Source organism: Peromyscus leucopus, chromosome 7, assembly GCF_004664715.2.
Source record: "Peromyscus leucopus breed LL Stock chromosome 7, UCI_PerLeu_2.1, whole genome shotgun sequence".
In the NCBI taxonomy this organism is placed as follows: domain Eukaryota; kingdom Metazoa; phylum Chordata; class Mammalia; order Rodentia; family Cricetidae; genus Peromyscus; species Peromyscus leucopus.
Genome location: NC_051069.1, coordinates 84,025,771 through 84,051,978, shown reverse-complemented (window position 1 = coordinate 84,051,978; position 26,208 = coordinate 84,025,771). Strand labels below are relative to the sequence as shown.

The window sequence follows — 26,208 nt, the reverse complement described above, 5'->3', positions numbered from 1 at the left end:
GGAAGTAGTTGCCCACCACCATTTTTCATTGGCTGCCCTCAGATGGGGGCATCTGGTGATTACACAGTCACTATGGAAACTAGGGTTGGGACATTCTATGGTCAAGCAGTTGCCTAGGGGGCCAGGGAGAGGACATTCCATAGTCCGGCAGCCATTACCTCCTGACTACCTTGTGACTCTGTATTTTTACACTTCCTGGTTTCTGGAATCTGAACTGACTGGTTTCAGTAACTAATGGCCTATTCCCAAAAGGAGAAATCTTAGGCCTTAATTTTGGGGTGAAAGCATTTCTAAGATAGCTCATTTTGGTCTCACACTTCTGTCTCCCGAGTGCTGGGATTAAAGACATTTGCCACCACCACTGCCCGGCTTTTGTTACACTCTTTCAATCCATGTGTACAGGGTTGTGAATTTTAAAAACAACTTCTTGTGAATTATGCTTCCTGATAGAAGACTTCAGAAGGCCACAAAACTAAAGCAAGCTGATTTCTCTACATCTTCAGAGAGTCATTTTAGGACATTCTTTCAGGTCTCCAGAAGTTGTCAAGATGAGCTAACCCAGAACAACATAAACTCGATTGGTGGAGATTTGTGGAAGGAAAAAGTGTCCCTACATTAAACAATTAGTCCACGTTATAGCTATTTTTAAGCACAACAGAAATAAAAGCCAGGGGAGCCTTTTACTGGGAGAGTCCTCTTCATCACACAGCACTGAAGATTTCTTCTGTGTGCGCGCGCGCGCACGTGCGCGTGTGTTTCTGAGTGTGTGTACACGTGCACGTGGGCGCATGTGTATATGCAGGTGCACAAGCGTGTGGAAGCCAGAGGTCACCCCAGGCATTGTTCTTCAGGAGCTGTCCAGTCCCTGGGACTCTGGGATGACGTTACGCTGACTGGACAGCCAGCCCCAGAGGTCATGCCTGGCTTCCCCAGGGGCTCCGAGGACCAGATTCTGCAGCAACGTTTTCCAGCCTATGTCCTCACCCAGGCCCCAGTGCTTCCTTCTGAAGTGAGCTCAGTGTAATTAATCCCTCCACACCTTTGTAAGGCAGAGCCTACTTCTATCCAGTGACCCAGAGAAAGGGGGAAACCCTGAAATGTCGTTTTCAGGGATACGTCTGTAATCTGGATAGATCTGTGATGGATCCTGAATATAAAATTATAATGGTATTTTACGAGGACTGAAAGAAAAACCATTCCCTTCTGAGATAAGGCAATTGAACAGTTAAAACAGAATCTGTACAAATGAGCATCCACTGTCCTCTCCCATGACTAAAAAGGCTTGGAGGGGCTGCATACAGTTGCCTAAAGAGAGAACTCAATTATTTGAAAGTCTAATTTCTATGTAAAAGTTAATGTTGCTGCCTACAGTCTACAAGAGAACTCCAGGCTTTACTGAGACATTCTAGTCTGTGCCATCTCCTCATCCCTGGCACCGGCCTCTTAGAGGTGACCAGTTTGACTCTATGCTAGCCTGTCCAGGACTCGCCGCCTTGTGAAACAGCAGCCTGTGGTGCTTGGGTTACCTCTTTACTCATTATCCTTTGCTTCCTATAATTAATCCCCCATGCCCCTCCATCAAATTTCTAGTTAAATCACTATTCAAGCCGGGCAGTGGTGGCGCACGCCTTTAATCCCAGCACTCGGGAGGCAGAGGCAGGTGAATCTCTGTGAGTTCGAGGCCAGCCTGGTCTACCAAGTGAGTTCCAGGAAAGGCGCAAAGCTACACAAAGAAACCCTGTCTCGAAAAACCAAAAAAAAAAAAAAAAAAAAAAAAAAAAAAAAAAAAAATCACTATTCAAAATTTCCTGTACCACCTTCATGTAAACATTCACTGCTGAGCTAAAGCGTTCTATTTCTTGTGGAATTTGTTTTCCCTCAAGCGGTAATTGCATTTCTTGGTTTGCTTAGTTTTCTGAGCCTCTATCACGAAATCCTCCCAATACAGGCATCAGTAGCCCACGGTTTCCACTTTCTCCTGGGGAACATCCTTTCTGTTACTATATTTGTAATTACACAAATCCTGTGCTTGAGGGAATATTTCTACAGAACAGATTCATAGAAATTGATAAGCTCAAGACTTGTGAATAATTTATTTTATTTTCCGTGTGTGTGTGTGTGTGTGTGTGTGTGTGTGTGTGTGTGTGTGTATGAGAGGGGGGGCATAAGATGCAAACATGTGTTGGGTGTTGGGCCTTGCTTTTCCACTTTGTCTGAGATAGACCCTTGATGGCTGGATACACCAGGCTAGCCCTCGAGTTTCTGGAGGTTCTCTTGTCTCCACTTCCATTTCCTGTGAGCATGTTAGGACCGCAGAGCTTGCACTACTGTTTCCGGCTTTTAGACACAGAGAGCGTTTTTACACACTGCGTCATCTCCTTAGCCCCAGCATTTTAAAATTAACAGAGTATTAACGCCAAAAAGCTGTATTTAATTCCTATCTTCAGTACTTTCTCCTACATGGGACGCTATCCATATGTACCAATTTAGTAGGTGCATACACACACATTACAAAGGGGGGAAAAAAAAGAAGGAAAGACATCATTGTTATTTTGAGTTCACTGTGGTCATTGTGGGGGAAAGCTGAGCTTATTTAAGGTAACAATAGACCAGAGGAAAGATGTCAGGTAAGAGACATTTCATCAAAGATACCCTGGAGGTGGCAAGCCCATGGGCACCATCAGCAATAGAAATGCAGTCAGGAGAAGAGGGACGTGGGTCATTTACCTCAGAAGACATGCAAACAGGCAGGAAGCACAGTGGTTTCTTTTTGAAGATGTTGAGTTTACAATGTTACAGGCGTATGCTACAATATCCAAGGGCAGTTAGAGTGACTGCCACAGCCTTGTCTACCTCCACTCTATCTTTCTGGGTGTCATTTCTGCCTCAACTCATCTTCAATTCTGAGGGTAACGATTCTTCCACACGGCGATGTCATGACAAGAACCACATGACCAATCTCCCAGGCAATAAAGACTTTCTAGGGCCAGCTGGGCCCCAAAGAAGCAGGCCTGAGAAGTGGATCAACCAGACCAGTGTGACCCACCATGCCTGGCTGTGCACAGCTCTTTTCCTTCCTTGTTTCTCATGACATCATTCTAAAGCTCTCGCCAGTAGCTCAGGATGCTTAGAACGTGTGCTGGACAAGCCTACAATCCCAGCCTCTGGGAAGCAGAGGCAGAAGGACAGAAGCCAGTCCAAAGCCAAGCTCATCTACATAATGAGTTCTAGGGCACAGTGAGTCCCCATCTCAAAAAAAAAAAAAAAAAAAAAAAAAAAAGCCTTACCTGTCACCACAGCACAGAAAAGCTGTGGTAGAAAGATATGGACTTCAAAGCAAGCCTGGGCTACACACATAGTGAGACCCCAAGGTTTTAAAACCAAGGGTGAGGAGGGAGGAGGAAGACATGGGAGGCGAGGGAGAAATCCAGCTAACTTTGTTTTAAATTCTCTTCAAAATAATTATCTTCCACTTAGACAGCCTCACCCAAGAAGCTTTAAAAAAAAAATTAATGAAACGAAAAGCAGAAGAAAAGCAGATAAACTAGCATGATATTTAAGCAAAACCGAGACAGAGAGTGAGTCACTTTGTTCAGATGGCGTGGCATTTAATTAACTGTTCTTAAACGTTCGGAGACAGCGACACGCATAGGAGGAACCATAAGGACACCAGCGGCAAAAGAGGACAGAGGAGGCTCGGCACTGCCACTGTGCAGTGTCTGGTGCACGTTGCTGGACAGGCCATCGCGGGCGCGGGGACCTGGGGTGATATCTGTGATCGAAGAAGTAAAGCTTGCCTGAAAATCAGAGGACAGAGCCAGCCACAGAGTTGAACACAGAGGTCAGGCCGTGGTGGCACACACCTTGAATCCTAGCACTCGAGAGGCAGAGATCTGTCTGGATCTCTGTGAGTTCAAGGCCACCCTGGGCTACGTGAGATTGATCCAGTCTAGGAGAGAAACAGAGCCAGGCAGTGGTGGCACACACCTTTAACCCCAGTATTTGGGAAGCACACACGCCATTAATCCCAGCACTAGGAAGGTTGAGATAGGAAGTGGAATGGCTGGGTGGAGAAAGGCACATAAGGCCTGAGGAGACAGGAACTGCAGCCCCTTTCGGCTGAGGACTCAGAGGCATTCAGCCTGAGGATTGGTGGAGACAGGATCGGCTGAGGAGCTGGCGAGGTGAGAAGTGGCTGCGGCTTGTTTCCTCTGACTTTTCAGCATTTATCCCGATATCTGGCTCTGGGTTTTTATTATAAGACCATTTAGGATTCATGCATCAGGGACTGGTGTCCAGGGTGTCTAGCGCCTCTCTAGGTGTCCTGTCCATCCACGTCTTTAGTTCTTTAACTGCAGAGCTTGGTTTGAATTCACGGAAAGATTAAAGCACCTTTACTCAGACCCCCGCGCCCCACTGCCTGAGGGGCTGTGCAGGGTGCCGTGGGGCTCCTTAATCAGTCCCAGGAAGCCAGGCACAGGGGGTGCTGCTGTTCTCACCCCACTCCTGGGCCACCGTCCTTGTGCAGGGTCCCACAGTCCCCGATAGCTCAAATGTCAGTCAGGCCCGAGTTTTTCTATATGAAGCCTCAATTCCCCTTTTATAAATTCAAAAGCAACCCCACTTAGGTATGATCACCGACATGTTCATTCACTCCGAGTGCATGTGTCGGTGGCGCTTAGCAAATTTATGCAGTTTCACAACTACAATTACCATCCACTTCTAGAACATTTCTGTCGATCGCCTCCAAAAGATCTCTTATGCCAACTGCAGTCAGTCCCTGTTCCCACCCCAGCCTTGGGAAGCCACAGATTGGCCTTTTCTGAATGTTCTATGTACGTGGACTATTGTAACGTAGGGTCTTTGCAGTTGGCTTCTTTCGCTTAGCATACTGTCATCCAATCCATCCATGTTGAGCCATGAGGGAGCACCGCGTTCCTTTTATGACTGAATATTTCATTGTATATACACCTTTCATCCACTCATCAGTTGGTTGATATTTGGAATACATCTACCTTGGTGTTGTTAACAGTGTGTCCTATGGCCAGTTTTTTTCACAAGTCTTATGGATGCATATTTTCACTTTTCTTCTACTTAGGGTGTCAGTGCTAGGCCATGTGGTAGATGTTTAACTTTAAAAGAAACTGTTTTCTGAAGTGACAGTACTATTTTACATTTCTACTAGCACTGTGAAAAATTAAGATTCTGTGTGTGTGTGTGTGTGTGTGTGTGTGTGTGTGTGTGCGTGCTGTGAATGAGTGCACATGTGTGCATGTCTGATATCTTCCTCAACTACTCTCCTCTACTTTATTCTTGAGACTTTCACTGAGCCTGGAGCTCACAGATTTGTTGAGATCCACTGGCTTCCAGCCTCAGGAATCCTCCTGTCTCCACCTCCCCAGCCCAGGATTAGAGGCCTGTGCCACACTCAGCTGGAGCTGAAGAGCAGGTCCTCACACTTGGATGGAAAGCGCTGGCTGTGCCGGCAGGGCCGTCTGCCCAGCCCTATTGGCTGTCCTCCTGACTGCCCCCATTCTCACAGGTTTCACATTTGTGCTTTTTACTTTTGTGTTCACTGCAGTGTTCATTCACTTTCTCCAGTAGCTAGTGATGCCATGCATCTCCTCACACACCTGCCGACCGTTCATTTACCTTTGGTAACATGTCTATTCAAGGGACTAGAGAGGTGGCTCAGTGGTTAGGAGTACTTGCTGCTCTTCCAGAGAACCCAGGTTTGATTTCTAAGCACCCACATGGTGGCTTATAAGTGTCTGAACTCCAGTTCCAGAGGATCTGACACTCTCTTCTGGCCTTCAAAAGCACCCAGCATGCACATGGTGCTCAGATATACAGGCAAGCAGAATACTCATATACACAAAATTAAAATAAATAAACTAATTCATTAGAAAAAAGTCTACTCAAATTTTGATCTGGTTTTTCTAAATTGTCAATCCTAGGGCACCTTTAAAATCTAAGTACAAAGAGAAGAACCGAAACTTAACCAATAATAGGATGTACACATCTGAGGCACACAACAGATCTGGGTTTGTACATCCACTCTATGCCAAGAGGGAGAGGCAGGGCACCCCTAGGCGGCTTCTTTAATGAGGTCACCCCACCCAAAGTAACAGTGACCTCAGAGCCCCAGGGAGAATGCCACAGCCCTGAACATTGTTTCTCCCTTTCATTTCTCAATCAGCCATAACTTTGCTTTATTTCAATGCCAACTATAGCCCCCCCCCCCCCGGGTGTTTCTAGGGGAATGGAAGCTAGCTGTTCATGCTTTCACATGGCAGTGAAAACCAGTGTGTGTTTTGGGGAAGGCGGCGGCTCTGCTTGGTCTGCCCTCAGCACAGGCCTTGGCCACACTGACGAAAACGGCAGCTTTGCCACCTGTGCCAGCAATATGGAACGCTTCAAGATGATCAGCCGTGATTTTAAAGAGAGAAAAAAGAAACAAATATGTAGTGACGCACGCCTTTTGTCCCAGCACCCGGGAGGCAGAGGCAGGCAGATCTCTGAGCTCTAGGCCAGCCTGGACTACAGAGTGGGTTCTGGGATAGCCAGGCTACACAGAGAAACCCTGTCTTGAAAAAATCCAAAAGAAAAAAGGCAGGCAGGCAGGTGAGAAGGAAGGAAGGGAGGGAGGGAGGGAGGGAGGGACTCCCTCTTACTCCTTTCCAGAGGGTAAGATGAGGGACAAGAATTAAAACAACATGGGACTGCGGGGTGGGGATTGATCTCAGGGCTTCCTGCATGCTAGGCAGGCAGTCATTCTGACAACTGAGCTGTATCCTCAGTCCCACTTTCTGCTTTTAAAAGAAACTAGATTGGTGTAGGGTTGTTTTTTCCTTGGTTTGGCTTGGGGTTTTGTTTTGTGTTCCTAGTTCTGTGAAGGATATCGTTGGGACTTTCTTATGCATTACATTGAATTGGTAGTTCTGTTTGGTAATATAGTTGTTTTCACAATATTAATTCTACCAACCCCGGAGGCCTCTCCATCGTCAGGTACCTTCTTCAATTTCTTTTTTCAGTGTGTGAAGTTTTTACTGTAGAGACTTGTTCTCACTGTTGCAATGTGGGAGAAACTTTAAGAGACGGGCTAGCTGGGTGGTGGTGGCGGCGGCGGCGGCGGTGGTGGCGGCAGCGGCGCACGCCTTTAATCCCAGCACTCGGGAGGCGGAGCCAGGCGGATCTCTGTGAGTTCGAGGCCAGCCTGGACTACCAAGTGAGTTCCAGGAAAGGCGCAAAGCTACACAAAGAAACCCTGTCTCGAAAAACAAACAAACAAACAAACAAACAAAAAAGAGACGGGCTAAAGCAGGTTACTGAAGGTGACCTTTTGTGTCTCCCTCCCTTCCCGTCTCCTCGTCCTCTCCCTCCGTCCTGCCTGCCGTTGGGTAAGCGACCCAGCTTCACCCTGTGCTCCGGCCTCACGGGCCTCACGACCGGCGCAGGAGAGGCAGTTGTGACCACTGGCTGACACCTCTGAAACTGTGACCCCCATGAATCGTTCCTCCTCGAAGTTGATGTTACAAAGTTATTCTGTCATAGAGAAGAAAGCCAGCCAAGTGCTGCGTGGGGGCCATGACCTGCACAGTATAACAACCTGTGTTTATCTACCAGTCAGCTGAGTCCAGAGCAGGGCCTGCCATTCAGTCAATGTAGATAACGCTTGGCTAACATTACGATACTGTGGGGGCTGGAGAGATAGCTTAGTGGTTAAGAACACTGGCTGCTCTGGCAGAGGACCCTGGTTCAATCTTCAGTACCCACGCGGTGGCCTGAAACCATCTGTAACTTGGGTTCCAGGGAATCCAACATCTTCTTCTGGTCTCCTTGGGCACTGCACACCGTAGTGTACAGCCATACATGCAGGCAAAACACCCATGTACATAAAATATAAGTAAATAAATAAAAAAAACATACTATCTATCCGAAGAAAACCACTGGTAAGTGCCAGTCTGAAACCTGCTACTTAGGAAAAGGTTGAAACCGTTCGCTATGGACCCGTGTAACAAATGACCTGAAATGTACTTATAGTCTGCCACCTTGCTACCTACTAGAGAAATTCAGTGACTCATTATGTGCCACAAACAATGGAGCATATCATGCTAATCTTATCAGCTGTATCCTTAATTTAAAATAATTACCACTCCATTTATAAATAAATTAGATATATCAGCGATGGGGCTGGAGAAATGGCTTCGTGGTTAAGAGAGTTTACAGCTCTTGCAGAGGACCTGGTTCGGCTCCCAGCACCCACATCAGATGGCTCACAATCACCTGGACTGCTCTAGGGGATCCAAAGCCCCCCTTGGGCATCTGCACACATGTGGTGCACATACTCTCACCAGGCACACATATGTACACATATATTTTTAAATTCTTTAAATAAAAAAGGTATTCAGTGATAGAGCTACAGTTTTGTGATAGAGCCCTTGCCAAGCATGTTCAAGGCCAGGAGTTCCATCTCCAGCACGCACAAAAGGATAATTAGTGACTAATTGGATAGTTGCCTCAATGGCTCTAAAGTTCTTTCTCTTCCTTCCTTCCTTCCTTTCTTCCTTCCCTTCCTTCCTTCCTTCCTTCCTTCCTTCCTTCCTTCCTTCTTTCTTAATTTCTTTCTTTCTTTCTTTCTTTCTTTCTTTCTTTCTTTCTTTCTTTCTTTCTTTCTTTCTTTCTTTCTTTTTTCCTTCCTTCCTTCCTTCCTTCCTTTTTTTCAATGGAAAGCTGTGACAGTTTATGTATGCATGGTGCTAGAGACTGACCCCAGGGCCTCACTCATGCTGAATACACTACCAAGCTACATTCCCAGCCAGACTTGTGGTTCCTGCCTTCAGTTTAGAAAGTACCTTTGAGGCCTGAAAATAACCGAACCAGGTCATAAAACTAAGAAGTGACTTGGAGTTAAACACTTCAAGAATGAACTCAGTTCCTTGAGGGTGGGGCAAGGAACAACAGAAAGTTGTGGGGTTTACTTAGTTCCTCCTGTGAAAGCAAGCCAATTTTTTCTTATTAATTAACCAAATATTTATTGAGCACTATACCTGTCTGTACCAGGTCATGTACTGGGCTCTAAGGAGAGGATGAAGGCTAAGTGTGGCTTCTCTGCTCTCCAGGACATCGTCAGGGACAGTGTCAATGAACTTCTGGCCCCCAAGGGCACTTGATGGATCTTAGTAACATGCACAGTCCATCAATTTTAGAACTGCTTTCAATACCAACATTAATTGAGCCGTGATGTTTTCTAATGAACACAGTACTGTGTTCACATGAGCAAGAGATGATTCTAATGTATGCCGGTCTTTCTTCTAATGACCTCAAAGAATGATTTTTTTGGGGGGGGAGGTTGAGAGAGGGTTTCTCTGTGTAGTTTTGGTGCCTGTCCTGGAACTCACTCTGTAGACCAGGCTGGCCTCGAACTCACAGAGATCCACCTGGCTCTGCCTCCTGAGTGCTGTGATTAAAGGCGTGTGCCACCACCACCCAGAATCAAAGAATGATTTTTTTTCATTATTTCATAAACTTGTTTTATTACCAGATTCCCTTCTTCTGAATAAGAGTTTTCAACAGTTTGCATCATCTAACCACAAGGAGCTTGCTTCTGATCTTATGTTTTTATTGGGGGTGGGAATCCAGAAATCTGTTTGAGGCTAGAAGACTAGTTTGTGGACCCAGATGTTCCAGAAGGACCAGTGTGCTACCAGTATGGCTGGAAGTCTCTCTTCATAGCAGACCTGGAGTGAGGGAGGGGATGCCTTCCTCCTTCAGCCCCCGCCACCTGTGTCCTCAGAGTGGCTTTGACTGTTCTTGGCTCCATTCCATTACAAAAGCTTAGAAACATCCTTTTGGGGCTTGGATACATGGTAACCACTGTTGAAAGTAGGTGTAGCAAAAACATTCTTTACGCTTAATATGGTACAGCTATTTGAAGTCATGCATGTCTTTATCTGTTGAGGCAGCTATTATACGACCGAAGACCAGGCAGTTCATAAACAACAGAGGTTTGTTTTTTCACATTTATGGAAGCTGAGAAATGCAAGATCAAATGTCTGCAGGTTCAGTATCTGTGAGGACCTATGCATCCATAGATGGTATCGTCTTACTCCATCCTCACAGGGCAGAAAGAGAAACAGGAACAAAACTTCCTGAGGCTTCTTTTATGAGGATGCTAAGCCTCCCCACATGGTGGCCAGCTCCTAGAAGCTCTACCTCTTCCTGCTAACACACGGAGAACTAGGTTTTATGGATTTGGGAGGTCCACAAACATTTAGGCTGCAGCAAGCTGTGTGCACACGCCTCTGAACTCTGAGCCTTCATTTCTCAAAAGCAGACACTCCCATGGGTCACCATGTTGCATCACACAAGTTCGCTGAGAGTGATATGATGTCCACTTAAAGAGACACATTGATGGACAGCTTTTAACAGCATGTGAATGAAATGCTTCTTTAAGGACAGCTCTCGGCCTAAGTTTTAGTCCATTAGTTTAGTGTTATTGCTCTTGAAATATTTGTTTACACCTTACTTTTTCTCAAAATGGTTCAAGTGGTTTAAGAAAATGAAAACCAAATTGTTAGAATACACATAGAAGATGAAACCCATGTGACAGGATTGGCAGCAGACTCCAGGGGTAAGGGGGAACCAAATACTGTAATTAAACATTACTCTTGTTGCCAGGCGATAGGCTGCATCATTCTTTAGTGTTTTAATGAACTATCAATTCTTCATAAAAGAAAACTTTCGACACAAGAGAAGGTCGCTCTGAGGGGAAGGATAGCAGTGCGTGAATAAAGATGCCTTTGCCCATATCCAGCAGAAAGCAATTTTAAGAACACGACGTCCACATTCCCAAAGTGGTGACATGTCAGCTCCTGGCAGCACCAATACTTCAGAGAAGACATGGGCATTCACGAAACTGCATATGGAGTTAACTTTCATTACGGCAAAAGTTAGCCACTGGATAACAAAGTGTCCTCTAATTGACTGCTGACAAACAGGAAAAAATGGACAGAACATGAAAAAAGGACTACTGATTCTTGCCAAGACAAGTGTGGTTGTGGCTTTAACAATAGGCATCTTCTGAGGCCAGGACAATATGGCACCATCCCTGAAGTGGCCTTTGCAATCTGGAAAAGGTACAGTGCCCTTTTCTTCAAAGGCAGCTAAACTCTAAACTAGCAGTGGACCAATGGCTTCTGATGTGCAGTGGAACAGCAGCTAAAACAGTTATTCTTGAAAGAGTAACTATGCTGACAGAGTCTAACCTCTTAATGGTAGACTGGCATTTAATAAAAGAGATGAATCCACCCACAAGCCGAGAAGAATGGACAGCTGAATTAAAAAAAATCAACAATTTCCAAAATTTAAAATCCTGAATCATGACATGACACTAGTGGAATTCAGGTGTTTCTGGTACATGGACTATTCTCACAAAATGTGAGGTCAAACTGTAGGCCTTGTGTACATCCTAATTCACAAATGAGTCTGTCAGATATGCTAAGCCTATAAGCTGAAGATGATGCCCCAATGTTGTGGAGAAACCTTGGGTGACTGTCTAGGCAGCTGGCTGTTTCTGTCAACTCACATTTTTTTTTTTTTTGGAAGCCAATTGCTTGTATTTCCTGGTTTTTTAAGGTAATATTTCCTTCTTGGGTCTCTGAGGGAGTTGAAGATTAGATACTTATAGTTACAGTTATAGTTAAGGATTAGATAGTTATAGATTTCCTTGTTAAACATTTTAGAGAAGAAACTCACTAAAGAGGTGTAAGTGTATAAATTTGAAAGACATTATAAGATAGTTCTGTCAGTTATATAAGTTAGGATAGAAAGTGAATCAGGTACATTTTGGACTTACCAAAATAGGATAGATAAGGGAATATTTTCTCTGAGTCTATCAAATGCAAATGGACTAGACATTGTTTAGGTATTTATTGCTTGTATATATTGTATATAGTTATTGTACTTATTGTATATAGTTTTTCTTATATTAGTTATAACTTTTTTCCTTTTTTCTTTTTATTTGAACAGAAAAGGGGAAATATGGTGATATTTTATTTGTGCTGAAATGTGATTTTATTTGTATGTTAATAAATAAATTTGCCTGGAGATCAGAGGTCAAAGCAAGCCATAAGCAGAGTCAGGCAGTGGTTGTACACACCCTTAATATGATCACATGGCAAGCAGAGTCTCAGTGTGGTCAAGAACACAGCCAAACATGGTAACAGGAGCTTTTAATCTCAGTACCAACCATAGAGACCTGGAGGTCTGTGTAGACAGGCAGTGGTGAGGAAGTCATGTGGCTGGGCTTAGAGTCAATGAAAAAGTAGAACAGGAAAGCAATAAAAGTGTAGGTTAGGCAGGAAGAAGCTTGCTTTCTCTGGGGAAGCTACTGATGGTGGTAAGATAAGGCTAGTTGTGGCTATTGCTCTGATTTCTTTGGCTATTTCCTCTAAAAAAAAAAAAAAGAAAAAAAAGAAAACTTTCATCTAGTAATAAATATCAGAAGGAATCTATAGCACTGGAAGACTTGGGCTAAAATCAGACCTTTCAAGGCAAATTTTTAAGTGTTAAAATAAAATGGAAAGACATTGGAAGCCTGTGTTTCTGCTCAGTCAGAATCTCTTAAGTCTTGCCGTGTAACAAATGAACTTTCAAATCACAGCAGTCTAACTCAAGTAGTTTTTATCTCTTGTTCATGTCGTAGTGGGAGGCTGGTAAAATGGCTTCCTTGGACCATTTTCACTCCAGGAGAAACCCAGTCATCTAGTTGCTCTCCGTCTCCTCAAAGAATGATTTTTAAAATTAATTTTATTTTTATATGTGTGAATATTTTGGTTGCATGTATGTCTGTGTACCATGTACATGCCTACTGCCCTCAGAAGCCTGAAGAGAGCATCAGATCCCCTGGAATTGGAATTCCAGATGGTTGTGACCTGCCATGTAAGTTCTGGGAATCGTACCCAGGTCCTTTGGGACAGCTTTAAAGCTGAGCCAACACTCTAGCCTTACACTTTTTGTTATTGTTTATCTCTACAAGTTCACAATTCAAAACAATAAGATGTCGAGAATGCCACATGTGTATCCTGTCTTCCTCAGATAGCTTCGATGAACTAAATCAAATAAGAACCCAAAAGCAACGGAGTCATTCCTTCTTACAAAATCCAGCATTCCACACATGTTCAGCTGATGAACATATCACACTTGCAAGCTACAAGGCTGGCTGCTTCGATGTGGGCTACATCTGTGAACAAAATCCTGGCAACATTTAGCCCTAGGAAGTGTTTTTCATGGTCTGTTGCAAGTTTCCTAACTGGCCTCTCCACTCTTAGACTGCAGTCTGTTCTCCACACAACATCCAGGTGATCCTTTGAAAACACAAGTCATGAGCTGAGAATGCATCCCATTTGGAACAGAGTGCACAAATCCTTTGGGTCTAATCCCTTGCAGTGTATAAAACCAGGAGTGGTGGTCCACACCTATAACCCCGGCGCTGGAAAGCAAACGTTGGAAAGTCATCCTTGGCTACTTCACAAGTTTGAGACCATCCTAGGCTGCAGGAGACCTTGTCTTAAAAATAAAAATAAAAAAAGTCACTCTATGTCCCACCGTTCCGCTTAAAAGCCTGAAGAGACATGGGCATGGCTAGTTGAATGTGTCAATTTGGCTAGACAATAATAGCGCCTAGTTATTAAAATACACCTTTCAGAGGAGCTAGCCTCCATATCCACCCATTTAAACTGTTTTCTTTGAACTATGAGTCTCTACATACGCCTACATGTAGATTATATATGTTAAATACAGTATTTTTATTTACAGCTGATTATATTCTATTGCATGCATGTAGCACATTTTCATTATCTATTCTTCAGCTGATGGACGTCTAGGCTATTTCCTTTGCTCTACAGAAACTTTTAAATTTTATGAGGTCCCACTTGTCTGTGGGCTGTGCTGCCAGGATCCTGTTCAGAAATTCCTTTTCTGTGCCTCTAAGTTAAAACTTCCCCTTTTTCCTCCTCTAGCTGATGTGGGGTACCAGGTCAGGTCTTATGTTGGTGTCTTTGATCTATTTGGAGTTGAGTTGTGTGCGGGGTGAGAGATAAAGATCTAATATCCAGTCTGACCAGCACCATTTGTGGACGATGCTGTCTCCTGTTGTGTGTTGTGATACTGTGGATTCACTGGTGTCTCGTTAGGGTTTCTATTGCTGTGAACAGACACCATAACTACGGCAACTCTTAGAAAGGAAAACATTTAATTGGGTGGCTTACAGTTCAGAGGTTCAGTCCATTACCATCATGGTGGGACATGGTGGCATGCAGGAAGACATGGTGCTGGAGAGGTAGCTGAGAGTCCTTCATCTTGACTCACAGGCCACAGGAAGTGGTCTGAGACTCTGGGTGGTATCCTGAGCATATATGAGACCTCAAAGTCTGCCTCCACAGTGACACACTTCCTCCAACAAGTGTCACTTGCTTTAGGGGTCATTTTCTTTCAGATCACAACTGGCCTCAGGTAGATGGTTCTTGCTTGATTCTCTCCTGCAGTTACTGTGAGTTAGCAGAAAGCACTTAGTCTTCTGAAGGCCTGGACCTCCAAGATGACTTTTTTACTAGTAGTCTGACAAGTCAGCTTTGAAGACAACTGCTGGAGGCTGCCTGAACATCTCTCCATGGATATACTCACAGAATGACGGTCCTAAGAAGGCATCTTATATCACCTGGGTGTGTGTGTGTGTGTGTGTGTGTGTGTGTGTGTGTGTGTGTGTGTGTAAACTGCATGTGTGTGCACATGTATGCATGTGTATGCACATGCTTGTGGAAGCTGGGCCAACATTCAAGCACCTTCCTCAATTGTTCTCCACCTTTTCTGAGCAGGGTCTTTCACTGAGCCTGGAGCTCACTGTTTAGGGTAGGCTGTTGGCCAGTGAGCTCCAAGAGGCCTCCTGTCTCTGCCTACCCTGTGATGGGATGCTACACAGGTGCAACTCTACCCAGGATTACTGTTTTTTAACTTGAGTGATGAATATCTGGACTCAGAGCCTCATGCTCACAGCTCAAACACTTACTAGATGAACCATCTCCTTGGACCCCAAATACACTTTAATGTTTAGGGTTTTTTGTTTTGTTTTGTTTTTGTTTTGAGATAGGGCCTTCTTATGTAGTCCAGGTTGACTCCCAAATATACAGCCTAGGTTATCCTCAATTTCACCATCCTATTGCCCAAGCCTCCTAAATGCTGAGACTATAGGCATAAGGTACCACCTCCTGGGCTCTAGAATGCACATTTGTAAAAACCAAGGCAGGACTGGGGATGTAGTCAGCAGCTCTTGGGCTGATGCCCAGTGTTGAGAACAGAGAAAAGAGAAGGGTGGGGAGGGAGGAAGGGAAGAGAAAGAAAAGGAAGGAATGAGAAGGGAAGAGAGAAGAGAAAAGAAAGGAGAGGAGGGAAGGAGAGGGGGAGGGAGAAAGGAAGAAAAGACAAAGGACTTGGGCAAAGCCAGGACTCTTTCCTCCCTAGGCCACTCCAACAAATCTCGTCTGCTTCATTCTATTTGTTCCTCTAGACCCCTCACGACTCTGCTGGGGGACACTGGGAAACCAGCAGGCATGGCAATTTAGGGCTCATCTTTGAAGACTCCAAGTGCAGGGCTGGTGATGAACCACAACAGTCTGGCTCCAAAAACTACACCTTGAACACTAGGCCACAGTATGTCTTCACTGGGAATCCCTGGATAATGCCTTTAGCTGGTTTGTGTAACTAGGGGCCTGTTTGGTGATTTGGAATTCCAAAGAAGGATAAAGTATCCATCTCTAAAGACAGAAATGTACTTGCAATATTATTTTAAGTAATTTTTTTTTATTTTATGAGCATTGATTGGTGTTTTGCCTGTATGTGTGTCTGTGTGAAGGTGTCTGATCCCCTGGACCTAGAGTTGCAGACAGTTGTGAGCTGCCATGTGGATGCCGGGAATTGAACCTGGGTCCTCTAGAAGAGCAGCCAATGTTTTAACTGCTGATCCATCTCTCCAGCCCCACGTACTTGCAATGTTTTTAATGTAGTCCTGGGGACAGGACCCAGGACCTTGTACAAGATAGACACATGCCCTTCCACTGAGCTCAGGCCTATCTCACTGACAGTCCTTTCTCTGATTCTAAACACCCCAGTTTCAAAGTCATGCGGAACCCTCCGTTAGTGCTGGGGGGGGGGGGGGAGTTGCCCGGGAAGGGCGGGTTGGAGGTACTTCTGTGGATGAAATCTTATGAAAGATTGTACTTTAAATGAAGAAAGGACACAGTGAGAAATTTCCGATGGGAATTTGCCATGCCTCAAGGGATTACCATATGGATTGAAACCAGTTGGCTTGCAGGCAAGTTCTACACAAACACCACACTTTCATTCCTTATTACAGCCCTGGAGAAATGGTTTAAAAAGATCAACATCACCTCTAGCGCTGTGCCAAGGGGCCTCCCATCTAATACCTACTTCAACCCTCACATCAAGAGGGTGCCAGCTTCAGAAACTTCACCACATGCCTAGCAAATGTGTAAACAGGGATTAAAACCCACATCCATATGACTCTCCAATGCTTATTCTTCTAGGCGCCAAGGAATGCCACACAAACAACCCACCATTTTGGTCCCTGTTCACCATGCCTCTCCCCGCTCCTCCTACTCAGGGGTATGATTTTTCAACCATTATTATAGTTTCCAGATTCAGTTCAGCACCGGATGAGCACATCATGAACAATATTAGTGAATTAATGAATTATGGTCCCTTCAGAAGAGGTCAGGTGTAGCCCAGAGATTTTAGCAAGTCTGTGTCTAGCAGTCAAGTCCGGCATCCATTTCTGAGGGCATCTAACAGGAAAACTGCCACAGGCTTCCTTCCATGTGCCTTTCTTCTTAGTCTGACCTGGTAACAGTCTGTCCTTGATGAACTGGTCTCTCTCTCCCTTGGCATTTTGGAAGACACTATCTGGCTATGTGCAGTGTCCAAGAGTGAGCATTTGAAGAGGGATTCTAGGGTGTGGTGATGAAAGAGAGGTGATAGTTAGTGTCAGGACTTATGCTTTAGGAAGCCTCAATCTGACTCTCCGCTGCTCTAAGTCTGCTTATTCAGGATGTTTACACTGGTTGTCCAAGACTTACCTCTCATGAGCTAGCGAATAATGTGTCTGAAGAAAACACTTGTTCCCCCTGCCTCAAGTCCCTAGAGAAAGAAATTCAGAGATACCCAAAGGCAAAACTGCACTGTTGAGGTGTAGATGTGTGAGAGCCACGAGCGCTCTCACAGGCTGCTCCTCAGGCTCCACCAGCAGTCCATATACATGACATCTCTGCGTGAAGAACAGAGCACAGCAGCCATCCGCGAGAGGATGAAAAGTGAAGCTGTGAAGCCTCTCACACAGCATTCCTCCTCAGCAAAGGGAACCCAACCAAGGAGCACTCTTTCACTGACAGCTTCTAAGGAATTTACAAAGTCATTGTTGTGAAACAATTCAAATTTGCCACTGGGTTCGCACCATAAACTGAACTGCAGCATACGCAAGAGATGTAAAAGTGTATCTGTCAGTCCTTTTAATAATACATTAAAAAAAAAATTCTCAGCCAGGCTGCAGTGGCGCACGCCTTTAATCCCAGCACTCAGGAGGCAGAGGCAGGCGGATCTCTGTGAGTTCGAGGCCAGCCTGGTCTACAGAGTGAGATCCAGGACAGGCACCAAAACTACACAGAGAAACCCTGTCTCAAAAAACAAAACAAAATTCTCTCTGGGAATTTACCTTTATTGAATGCCTTCTCCATTGACAATGTTGTTATCAAAGAATTTCTGTCAAAAAAGAAAAACACGAAGACTTCATTTTCATACCTCCCCCCACCTCCTCTATTCATTAAGCCTCTTAGAGGCATTGGGTTGAAAACAGCACTAAAAATACAGACGGAATAAATAAGCGTATTTATAAAACATCGGGTTTCCAATCAATAAAAACATACTTAGCTTCCATCTGAAAGAGCAAAGGAAAACAAAATTAAAAGAGGCCACAGAAGCCCTTAAAAGCAAGCAGAAAACTAAACAAATTTAGAAAAAGTGGACTGGGGCCCCACTGGGAAAGTGTTACCCACTGGCTTATTTATTTAGGATCCTTCCCCAAAGGACCGGAGGCAGCAGAAAGCTTTGTAATTCTAGTGTCTTAGTGACTGGACCCTCGCTGGAGGTATTTACCTACTATAAGACTTCCAACTTAGAAATTCTCAGTTTAAACCAGCCCCGTCATATGGCTCCCAAGCTTGAAGATGCAAACACATTCTAGTGATCTCACTCATCTGGGCTTTCCTCTGGTGTAAAGCATATTGACTTCAGCACTGGGTAAAATTATTATTCAGGTGTCTAAATGACTGTGCCTATAAGAGAAATATATACATTCATTAAAAATATGCTTAAGATTAGAACTTAAGTTTCCATATAACGTTAAATCCTATGTGCAGTCAAAAGCCAGGAAATATGTGGTTAAGCCCAAAATTCCTTTCCTCTATCTACCCTGCTGAAGCTATTCCAGACAAATAATAGTTACAGTGATTTGAGAACCCTTCTTTACCCTTAGGTATAATTAACTAACTTAAATGCTGAGTTCCTGCCCAAATTAATTCTTTGTTTTCTCAAATTATATATCTACCACTGGTCTTCCCAAAACTTCACCATGTATTTCAAACATACACAACTCCGTGTCTGCCATTGCTGATTCTTCTGCTCATTAACCATATAAAAGTTGTTGAGAAGAAACAAACCCCAATCTCTTTTTAATTTGTAAATTCTCTGAGCAAAATGTGAATGCTATTTAAATTTAAGCAGGCTCCTGGAAGACAGATCCAGTATGATGACTTTAGCATACATAAGTTATAAGATTACCCTCAAGGCAATGGTTCATTATTATTCATGTATGGAAATAACCAAGGTAAAACTGACCTGTGAATCCAAAACTTTGCAAAGCCTCTTCAAAATTTTCAATACGTAAAGCTACTTAAGAGTGAGCAGAAAAATAAACTTCTAAATATTCCTGTCACGGATTCACTTATCTCCTTCTTCCCAGATCTGAACTCTCTGGAAATGGAAACATGCCTTGTCTCTTTACCCAGAGGTCCAGCACTATGGAGCACCTATCCAAGGGCACTCAGTGAATTGTGGTGAATGTTTATATAAGAGATAAATAAGTATGGACACAGCTAATTGTACTACCGAGACAGGAAATTGTGAGTCTTTGCATGGTGTTTATAGACACGATGGTATTAGGCAAGATACAAGTTTTGTTTAGTTTGGGTTTGTTGTACAAAGTACAGAATCTCACTATATAGACCAGGCTGACCCCCAATTTACAGCGTTCTCCTATCTCTGGGATTACAGGTATAAGCGACCACACCCAGCTCAACAAAAGTTGAGCTAACAACTAACAAAAGTTCTTCAGATAGCAGTTTCTCGACCTATGGATGGGTATGTTAACACTTGCCTTACCCAGCTCAGAGAATTAAATGCAAATGAGATAAATGGTTCAATATATGTGAAGGCATGCTGGAAACATATATTATCATCTTAGTAGCATGAATTGCATAAGTATGGTAAATGTTAGCTGGCCAGAATAAAGCAGGTAGCTTATGAAATGGCAGTACACGCTCTGGCTAGGCAGCTGAGGGTCTTTCTGCAGAAGAGTTTTTGAAGTGAACTTCAAACTCGTTGGGTTTTTCCCTCCCAAGTCAGAGTCATGCTGAAATTAATATTTAAAACTTTAACCAGCTGACTCAATGCTCTTCAAACATTTTTTACAAATGAGGCAATTACAGATCATACAAACTTGGTCGTTTTAATAGTGACGTGTAACAACTGAGCGCCACACGTGAACTTCTCTATTTGAAAACTGATGTGTAAATTGTGTCCAGCTTAAAACCTAAGAATAACATCATTTTCGCCCATCTCTGCAGACCCAGCATTATCTCGGTAACAGCATCTCCTTTGCACCTTCCGGTACTCTGCTGGACTGTAAGTTCAGGAACTAATTTTAAACAATCCCTATGCGTGTTCAAGATTTCCCAGAAGGCTCTGGGCTTCAAGTTTCCTGTAATTTACAGTTTCTGTAAGCAAAGCTTCAGCAGTTGACTTTCCTACAAAAGAGTGAAACTGCTTCAACTCATCATGTTTATCTTTAATTCTACTTTGGGGGTTATAAAAAGGAGCAAATGAGTGAAGATATCAAGGAACCACGAATGAGAGATTCCCCAAGTTTGTGCTGAATTTATCCAGAAACCATTTAACGGGGTGGCGATCTGGATGCCAGAGGCTCCGAAGAGCTAGACCTTCAGGGAGTCTGGGGGGCTTCATCTCACTAGCCCCACACCTCACAGTCATCTCCACAGGCTCACACCACTTCTGACATCACCTAGGCTCGCCTGGGGGGTTGCTGTAAAGGCTTCTGGCCAGTGTTCTGATGAACCACAGAGTCCACTACGTCAGCTGAGTCCTTGCTGGCAGGGGTTCACTGCTCCCTTCTCCCCACTTCCTCTGAGGACCTCAGATACCTCCCATCATCCCCTGCCCGTTGTTGCAAAGGAGTACTGTAACCAAGTGTGGCGGTAGTGTGCCAAGATCTGGAGTTTCATCTCTTGCCGCAGGGCTTGACGCATGGTTTGCATGCTTCCATCACCCGGGGTGACATCAGCCTCACCCCGATCTTTTATTTCAAACCTGCTTACAAGATTGATTTTCACTTTTCCAAGGACTTAGCTGTGGAATCACACTCAGTTCTTGCCCCTTACTACAGAGGCGAGGAACGGCATCCAATGCAGATGTCCATGTGGTTGACTTTCTGTAGAGTTAACATCTACGGGAAGTTAAGAAACACCCACTCTCCTGCCTCCGCCTCCTTCAGCAAATCCTACTGGTGTGTGCCACCACCACCACTGGTGGAGGAGACCTTGATCTGGAGGAGGTGGACTGGGGGGAAGGGGAGGGGGCAGGAAGGGAGAGAAGAAGGGAATCTGTGGCTGTTATGTAGAACTGAATAGTATTGTAAAATAAAATAAAATAAAATAAAAATAAAAAAAGAAACACCCACTCTCATCATGGATTACATAATATTGAACTATTTCATGACCCTCACATCCTCTGATTTAATGTCTACCCATGTATTTTTTTTTTTTTAGAACACGCTCAGCCAAATTAATTACTAAAACCTTGTCAACTAAGGCCACCACAAGTTGATGGCCAGAATGATAGGGCTGAGTCATCAACTATGGAGGACTAATATCAGCTTCCCCATTGATAGAGCAGAAGCACACTAAGCTGTCTGGAGCATTCTCAATATGTCTCCACACAAGCAAAATTAATCCCTAAAATTCTCTAGAACTGTTCAAAGGGACATTTTATAATGATGGAAATATTTATACACATGCAGTCACACCCACACAGAGAAAGAGAGAGAGAGGGAGGGGGAGAGAGTGAGAGAGAGAGAGAGAGAGAGAGAGAGAGAGAGAGAGAGAGAGAGAGGGAGGGAGGGAGGGAGGGAGGGGAGAGAGTGAGAGAGAGAGAGAGAGAGAGAGAGAGAGAGAGAGAGAGAGAGAGAGAGAGAGAAGAGGAGGAAGAAGAGAGAAGGGAGGGGAAAGGAGGGAGGGAGGGAGAGAAGGAGGGAGGGAGGGAGGGAGGGAGGGAGGGAGAGAGGGAGGGGAAGAGCTATTGAGAACTTAACAGTGGCTACTGTGATTAAGGAAATAAAACTTATTTCATTTAAATAATCCATGTAGACAGTGTGCTCAACAGTGCTATCATCCAAGAAGTTGCTATAAAATTTCAAATACTAGAATAGAGGCTGGGAATGTAGCTCAGTTGTTCAGCAAGGGCTTTGCTTGTTGAGAACCCTGAGTTCGATTCCCATCTCTCATGGAAGTGTGTTCTATCAGGCCCGTGCTGGTTAGTTTTTGCCAAGTAGACACAACCTAGAGCCAATTAGGAAGTCACCTCCACTGAGGAACTGCTTCCAACTGATGGGCCTAGGGATATCCCTGGGGCATTTTCTTCACTGCTAATTGATGTAGGAGGTGCTAGTTCTCCGGGGAGGTGCCATCCCTAGGCAAGGACTGGGCTATATAAGAATAATAGCTGAGCAAGCTAGGGGAAGCGAGCCCATGAGCAGCATTGCTCCATGATCTCTGTTTCCATTCCTGCATCCAGATTTCTGCTCAAGTTCCTCAATGATGGACTGGAAAGTATAAGATGAAATCAACCCTTTTCTCTTCAGATCGGTTTTGGTCAGCGCTTTATCATAGCAACAACAACAAAAACAAATTAAAACAAGGAAAAATACAAATTTCCAGTATGCAAGCTACACTTCCATAACAGGAAGGCCAAGACAACGGACTGAAACATTTGGTTGTGACAAACTTTAAACCACGCGTCAGATTTCTTTCATTTTCTCACCGATCAAACAGTTCCATGATAGCCATCTGGTGGTGACATCCACCTTGTCGTGTGTGCACATCTTCAGCTGGAAAGGTTGGGATGGGAGGGGACTGTGAAGTCTGATGTTGGTGGAGGATGGCAGTAGCTGGGAGACAGAGAGAGGATAATCCCTGGGGCAGAAAGAGGGTAATCCCTGCGGCTTGCCAGCCAGTCTATCCAATGGGTGGGATAAGGTTCAGTGAGAGACATTGTCTCACAAAATAAGGTGGAGACGGAAACACTACAGGCCAACCTCTGGCTTCAACTTGCACACATGTACATGTACACCCACACACACATATATGACCATTGACGTAATATAATGTAATAGACAATACAGTGTAATATTGAGTTCCAGGGGAGCAGAAAAGAGGGATCAGTTGATGTGACAGTCGATCTCGATTGTCCACATGAGGGACTTAGAGTCACAGAGAAGACACACCTCTGGGTGTGTCAATGAGGCTTTAGGTTCTTGGGGTTTCTTGTGAGAGGAGGGTTGTTGTTAGTTTGTCTTTCTGAGAGGATTGTGAGGATGGTCCCCCTCTCCCAGGCACCCCAGATGTACAACCCCAGTGCGGTTTGTGGAAACAGCACTATGCACGATCCTGCCTTCTCTTCCTGTGGGCCCAGTGTGTCTATCCTGCCCGTCATCCTGCACTGACATCGCACCCTGACTTCCTCAGCTTTCCAGTGTGGACTCCACACCAGCTGCTCTCCGGGGAGCCTCCAGGCTTTCAGTGCCAGATTGAGACTGCTGAGGTGTCCGGTTTAGTTGACTGGGTAGTTAGTGTTGGTTAGTTTTATTTTTCCTCTCCATTGTGTTGACAAGCACTGGTGGTCTCCCCAAACCCCGTGACACAAACCAGTCTAATAGACCCCCTTTTAGCACACAGACACGACACACACACTCACACAATTGGTTCTGTTCCTCTAGAGAATCCTGTCTGATACAACTGGCTTTGAGAAAATCTTTCTAGACTGCCTCGGGTAAAGCCCCAGCAGAGGTCACCCCTGTCTAGGACAGGAGCCACAAAGGGGACCAGCTGGCACATGGGCCTCTCAGCTGATGCCCCAACCCCCTGGCTGCATGCACATCTGCCCGTGAAACACCTGAAGGCAGAAGATGCTACATTTCTTCATCTTTGTTGTTACTGCCCTTCTCACTCCATCCTTTCCTGGATATGTCACAGCATCCCACCACCCCACCACCCCACCCCACCCCCCACACACTCTGCTCACCCAACACACACACCTTTTGAAGTCCAAGACTCCCTACTCAGACTTACAGGTTGCCTTCAGACTCATGAGCCTCTGGTTCCAATTTCCTCACTTCTCTCCAGACTATGTCCTTTGTGCCTTCTGTCCCAGCCACACTGACCTCCTTGAGTTGTTCTTAAGGCAATTAAACCTCTTCTCCACCCCACCCCTTAACACTCCACACACCCACCCCACCCACCCGTAGGCTTTTTTTTTTTTTTTTTTTTTTTTTTTTTTTTTTTTTTTTTTGGCAACTGCACCTCCTCTGATGCAGAGCCAAGCCCTCCCTGATCCGGAAACATCCTCCCTGGACACACCCCTCCCCCCTTAAAGTCTGATGGCACAGCAGCAACATGACTGGTATATCCCCCAAATACACAACCAACCACGAATTTTGACTTGTTAGGCACATGACTCTTCTTGGATCACTTTGAACTTGAAACCACTGAGTCATAATTAAAACACAACTATAATATAAAACAAGGCCATTTTACATTTGTTTCCCAGCCTTATTTCACATTTATTAATATCAGTATTTCAAAGCTGTTTCTGGAACTTCTTTCCTAGCTCCATGTGCTGTAACGGCACAATGAAGTCTGTACTCATTCTCTGAAATCTTACAAGAGCACAGCCATGCACACCTCCCTGCCAAAAAAGAGCCAAATTGTATATTACGGAGGGGTCCTCCTCCCAAATCTGCCTGCCAAACGTCACTACACAACAGGTCAAGTCGGGCTTATCAAATTGATGTCTCTACCTAATTCTGTTAGTCCTCAGCTTTCCCATCTATAAAATAGGGGACATACTGATCAAAGGATTCTGGGTTCAGTGAGACGCTTGTGAATTACTTGGCACATATAAGTACTTAAAACATGGTCTGGGGCTGGGTATGCAGTTCAATGGCAGAATACTTGTCTAGCATGCATGCATGAGGCCCTGGTGCAACCTCCAGGAACACAAAATACATAACACAACAAAATCCTCACTGGTGGGGGTTACAACCTGACAACATGGACTCTTTGGATGACCAGATAACTTCCTGTGAACAGCAACTAAATGAAGATAGCCAGCGTTACAGCAGCAATGACTGGAACTGTGACTCAGCCAGCTGACTCTAAACCCAGACTTGTATGTACATGAGCTGTGTCTCGATCTGGTTTCTTGCCTTGACTCAGGTTAACACAGCAATGACCACCGTGGCGTTTTTATTAAGCCCTCATTAGCATCCTCCATTCTTAGATGCTCTCTAAAGAGAGGTGGCTCCTAAGAAAGGACAATAAATGTCGGCCAGGGTGGTGACTGTTGTTCTTCTCCTCCTGAGTATAAAGTGGTCAAAACTACTTTGATCTTTTATTTCCCATGGGGGATTTATGCAGGCATGAAGAGCATCTCACTTTCAAAGGTCCTCAGCACAGACCTCTGACTGGAAACAGCCTTAATCATGAATCCATAAAACTCAACTAATTCAGGTCTGAGTTTTCAGAAACATCTGCTTGAAGGGTTTCTTCCCTCAAGAAGACGATCATCTTGGGCCTTTTCTAATCACTATTGCAGGGCACCACCGGCCCTTAATAAACACCTCCCAAATGAAGCAAATCCAACATTTCACGTTTTCAGGCATCTGCCCCTAAACAAAAACCAGGACACCAGGGGGTAAGGGCATCAATGTGCACTCTTTCCATACCCAAGTCCAGAAGAACACCTTTAAAATAAATGCTTACTGTGATTTTCCAAGTACATTTGCTATTTGGAGGGTACATTCCAGGAAAACCTTCACTGCCAATAAATCCAGACTCTCCGGTAAGAACGCCACCACATGTGAACACAGGTCTGGGGAAATAAAAGAGGAGAATACTTTAAATTGAAACATGGTCAAGCAATCTAATGGGAATTTCAAAAAGGTGTACGTGCTGATATGAACGAGTTAATATTATTTAACAAAATCTTGTACCAGGTTAAAAAAAAAAATTCTGAAAGCTTGCCAGCTCTTAGAATATTTAAATCATATCCCGACAACTTGCCCAAGTTCATCATTAACTTAAGATAGGTCATATATGTGCATATTTAGTAAAATACCTCACTCAGAGTGTTGTATAAATGAATGACTTATCTGGAGAGAGTGGGAGAGGTGATGAGGGCCACTCTGGGAGAGCCGCATGGTTTAAAAGCCATGGTAAATACAAAGTTTGTAGATTCCCAGATTTGGAGACAGGCCTTGTTTTCTCCCCTTTTCGGAAAACTTGGGTTTCTCAGCGCACCCCTCCCCGCGCCCAGGGAAAAAAGGGGGACAGGGGTGGCTGGAGGTGATGTGGGAGTTAGCCATGCCGTAGGTGCTCAGTTAGAAGAGCCGCTCACTGGGTTCCCCTTAGGTTGGCCAAGGCTGGGAAGAAAAGAGCACATTCGGGCGCTGGTGTAGCCTGCACCGGCACACAAATCCGCGGGGAGGCGAGGCAAGGGAGAGCGAGCCGCGCC

The 26,208-nt window shown here is 44.6% G+C and overlaps 1 protein-coding gene across 2 annotated transcripts in view; it reads right to left on the bottom strand.

Moving 5' to 3' along the window:
* Positions 1-26,208, bottom strand: part of Pcolce2 (procollagen C-endopeptidase enhancer 2) — a 59,004-nt gene that overhangs the window by 29,942 nt on the left and 2,854 nt on the right. For both annotated transcript variants that reach the window (XM_037207846.1, XM_028866002.2), the window contains exon 2: positions 25,458-25,566. In XM_037207846.1, the coding sequence (XP_037063741.1) occupies positions 25,458-25,496 (39 nt within the window). In that variant the 5' untranslated portion in view covers positions 25,497-25,566. The remainder of the gene's footprint in view (positions 1-25,457; positions 25,567-26,208) is intronic.